This window comes from Bombus pascuorum, chromosome 8 (genome assembly GCF_905332965.1).
Source record: "Bombus pascuorum chromosome 8, iyBomPasc1.1, whole genome shotgun sequence".
In the NCBI taxonomy this organism is placed as follows: domain Eukaryota; kingdom Metazoa; phylum Arthropoda; class Insecta; order Hymenoptera; family Apidae; genus Bombus; species Bombus pascuorum.
The window spans coordinates 5,574,849-5,578,127 of NC_083495.1; the positions used below are offsets into that span (position 1 = coordinate 5,574,849).

A 3,279-nucleotide genomic window follows, 5' to 3' on the forward strand; every position below is an offset into this window, starting at 1 on the left:
TTTTGCGATAACGCGCAAAGAAACTTCCTTTTTGTAATTCTAATTGATCATGATTCCTTTCTAGTAATTTAGAAAAGGGTAACGTATACTTATTAAGAATTATGATTCACAGAATTAATTTATGAGTGAGAAGAACAAAGCAAGAAGTAATGAGAGTGAATTTGATTATAATAACGGCGATATTATATTTTCTAATGGACTAATGAGGCCAAAATACACAGTTTCAAACTGGTATTTTGTGGCTACACACGCGTTATATTATATGAAAATCAAATTTCTAGCAAAATAGTTCGAATTTCGAAATGATTTCTCCTAACGTGAACGCGAACACGTAGAACAGTCGAAGGTTCCGAAGACGTGAGAATCGGTTAAAAATAACAATATATGTATTTATATAAACTTATGATAATAATACACGTAGATAATCCATGAAAGACAGGTACAAATATAAACGTACGCTCGCAAAGTGTGTTTCAATCCGGAAGGTGCCTTCGGTTACGAATATTTCACGACGATGGATACTGAAAAATAAAACGCCAATAATGCGCACACGTTCGACTGTTCAACAACCATCAAAGCGATATGAAACGCGTGCACAATCGAACGAGCGATGAATAGTGCCAAGAATGCAAGAGAAAACTCATTTAACTTGTTATGTTTAATTATAATGCGACAAATTTCGCAACGACTTTGATAAACGATCTACCTAACTGTTAAAAAAGGTAAAAAAAGAAAAGGTCAAGGTAAAAGCGTGTAAACAGATTAGAATTGGAAAACAGTGATGAATACCTGGAATCAAACGATCGGGGCTCGCTACACCGTGTTCGCTATCTGAGAACCAGGTAAAGCACCATGATGTCCAGAACTGAAAACGATACGCGTCGATCTGACTACGTGAACTGTGTTTATTTAGAGCGACACTTTTTTATGCGATAGGTGATGAAGAACAAAATCTAACAGCATGAACTATGATACGGCGGTGCACTATGTTCACGACAGATAAACACAGACGATTGACGAGTAAATTAGAAATGCGCAATCAGAGTTGAAAGATCAGAATTGTACATCGATAAATAGTAAATTGCTCTTAGACGATAATTAACGTCACGCCAAGAGTAAGACATCAACTCTTACCACGAATACTTAGAAATTTAATTTTTTCAAGACAAAAAATATCTTACTGCGCTTTTGATTTATTTTTCTCTTTGAATTAAGGTGTTTGTATGGTCTTACAGAATATATGATTGAGCATTTCTGTTTCAAATGCAATGAAAAAAAACATGCGCTTAACATGCATCTTCTAATGATAATATGCGTCATACCAATGATACAGACGACGACGGTCACCGTAATAGTGACGAGAACGATCCTTGTTTTAAAGTTCTGCAACCACGCCCTCTGTTGAGCTTTCTTCGCTGCCGCTCTAAATTCGTTTCCAACCATACTCAGTCGATCGCTAACTTCTTGTAGATCCTCCAGCCTCTCTCCACGTTCCATTACCTTCTGGACATTCTCCCGCATCACCTCCGTGACTTCCTGAATTTGCAGTCTAACACTAGAACACAAATAAACGAGTATCAGCGATACGATTCTTAAAAATTTTGTAACTATCGTTTTTTATTTCTGAAACGATTATCTATCGCCCGAGATTAAGTTGAAGTATAGTAGAAAAGAAAATCGGATTCTATTTACAAAAATGGAAGATATTCTTACTTATCCATCTTCCCATCCACTTTAGTTTCTGCGGACGTACTTGGTTGACTAAAATACAAATATTATCCATTAGAATATACGAAAACAATTATTCCAGACGGGAAAAGAATCATTCGATACGTTCAACTCACTTGAACAGCATATTTTCATCCGGATCGCTGTCATGTTCCAATAGCAACTCCTGAAATCATCCAAATTTAAATTTCCCGCCAATACACCTCTGCCCTACGGTACTACGAAGCCACAGTAGTCAACTTGTCTCAGACTACTCACCTTTTCATCCTTTGCTGCACTTTTGATGTCCTCCCGGGACAAATCCCATTTGCTAGTCGTTGACATGTTCATGATCAGTAAGTCGATCGATGCCGTCTTATTAAACGATCGTTAAACCCGCGACAGTACTTAATACGATCGTGCCCCGAACTCGCTACAAGAACACTCGACACGTAGCCATATTGCTAAGATACGACACAGTTTGCACAGTTCCATCGAGAACTGGAGGTGGTTCTAGTAGATTATCTCTCTTGACGTTAGATGGCGTCATCGACACATCCGGTAAAATATAGGATGCAAATACGTACATGTGGCTGGAATTTGATCTCCCGTGATACATGTGATACTCTTTGGACTTTATCGTAAAAAAAAAGCAACTCTTGTTAGGAACAAAGGCTTTTCTTAGGGACTATTATTTTCTGAAATTATTTTGCTTCTTTTTTGTAAAAGATAAGTAAATAATTTAAATGATAAATTTAAAAAATCTAGTCTGGTTATGTATATTGCTTTTATTTCGACATAAACATCTAAGGTCTAAATCCTACCACAGATATAGAGTACAACACGATAGATAACAAAATATGATTGTCGTGTGAACGTGCAGGGATTCTTCGCGAAATGTGCAATAAATTCTGTAAACTATAGGAATCTTAAATCTTTTGTCCGCGCCATCGAAAGGATTTAACGCCTATTTTCTGAAAAAAGACGAAAGAAAAAAGTGATACGTTCGCTCCCTGCACGAGCTTTTCGCATATGTAGAGTCATTCTTATAGAGTAGAAAAACGTCGATCGTGTGGATGACAGATCGTAATAAAACGTATTGGACGAGCTTGTGTATATAAAAATAGACCAGCCTTTCGGGGTATCCGTAGCTCTGAGATATCCACGACTTTATAGGACGATTAACAACATTTGTAACGGATTTTGTCGTCGTTCACGAACGATGCTTGAGAAAATATAACCGTTTACGAACGTTCTTACGAATTGACAATGATCTAAGACAGAGGTCAGACTGTGATAATCAGGACACGTGAATGTTTACGATTAAAATACGTATAATCGATTGTTCTCTACCATATAGAAGTCGCTGCTCGATATGTGAAGCGCTTATTTCAATTTACAGATATTCATAATATCCTGAAATCACTGTAACGATCGATCATTACTGGTGATCAGCTGGCCTTTTCGAAAACAACATTAATAATATGATAAATCTACATGCAAATATATCGACGGAGAGACCGTTCTCCATCCGTCTTGTACGTTTTTAGGCCGTCCCTACTCGATTGAATC

At 37.1% G+C, this 3,279-nt stretch overlaps 1 protein-coding gene and 1 long non-coding RNA gene across 3 annotated transcripts in view; one reads left to right on the forward strand and one right to left on the reverse strand.

Moving 5' to 3' along the window:
- The window catches only part of LOC132910145 (uncharacterized), a 51,681-nt gene that overhangs the window by 7,458 nt on the left and 40,944 nt on the right, over positions 1-3,279 (forward strand). The gene's annotated exons all lie outside the window — the stretch shown is intronic.
- Positions 369-2,206, reverse strand: LOC132910137 (vesicle-associated membrane protein 4-like). Of its 2 annotated transcripts, XM_060965641.1 has the most exons (6): positions 1,987-2,206; positions 1,845-1,894; positions 1,714-1,761; positions 1,323-1,555; positions 790-865; positions 369-521 (listed from the first exon to the last, which is right to left on the reverse strand). In XM_060965641.1, exons 1-5 carry the CDS (start codon positions 2,056-2,058, stop codon positions 828-830), a joined length of 441 nt encoding a protein of 146 aa, XP_060821624.1. In that variant the 5' UTR covers positions 2,059-2,206; the 3' UTR covers positions 369-521; positions 790-827. The 2 variants fall into 2 exon arrangements, with proteins under 2 accessions (XP_060821624.1, XP_060821625.1); XM_060965642.1 differs by lacking the exon at positions 790-865.

Coding starts and splice junctions, on each gene's coding strand:
- LOC132910137 (XM_060965641.1), bottom strand. CDS start 2,058: ATGAACATGTCAACGACTAGCAAATGGGATTTGTCCCGGGAGGACATC. Junction 1,762..1,844: donor GATGAAAATATGCTGTTCAA/GTGAGTTGAACG, acceptor TTTGTATTTTAG/TCAACCAAGTACGTCCGCAG. Junction 866..1,322: donor CGTCGTCGTCTGTATCATTG/GTATGACGCATA, acceptor TATCGTTTTCAG/TTCTGGACATCATGGTGCTT.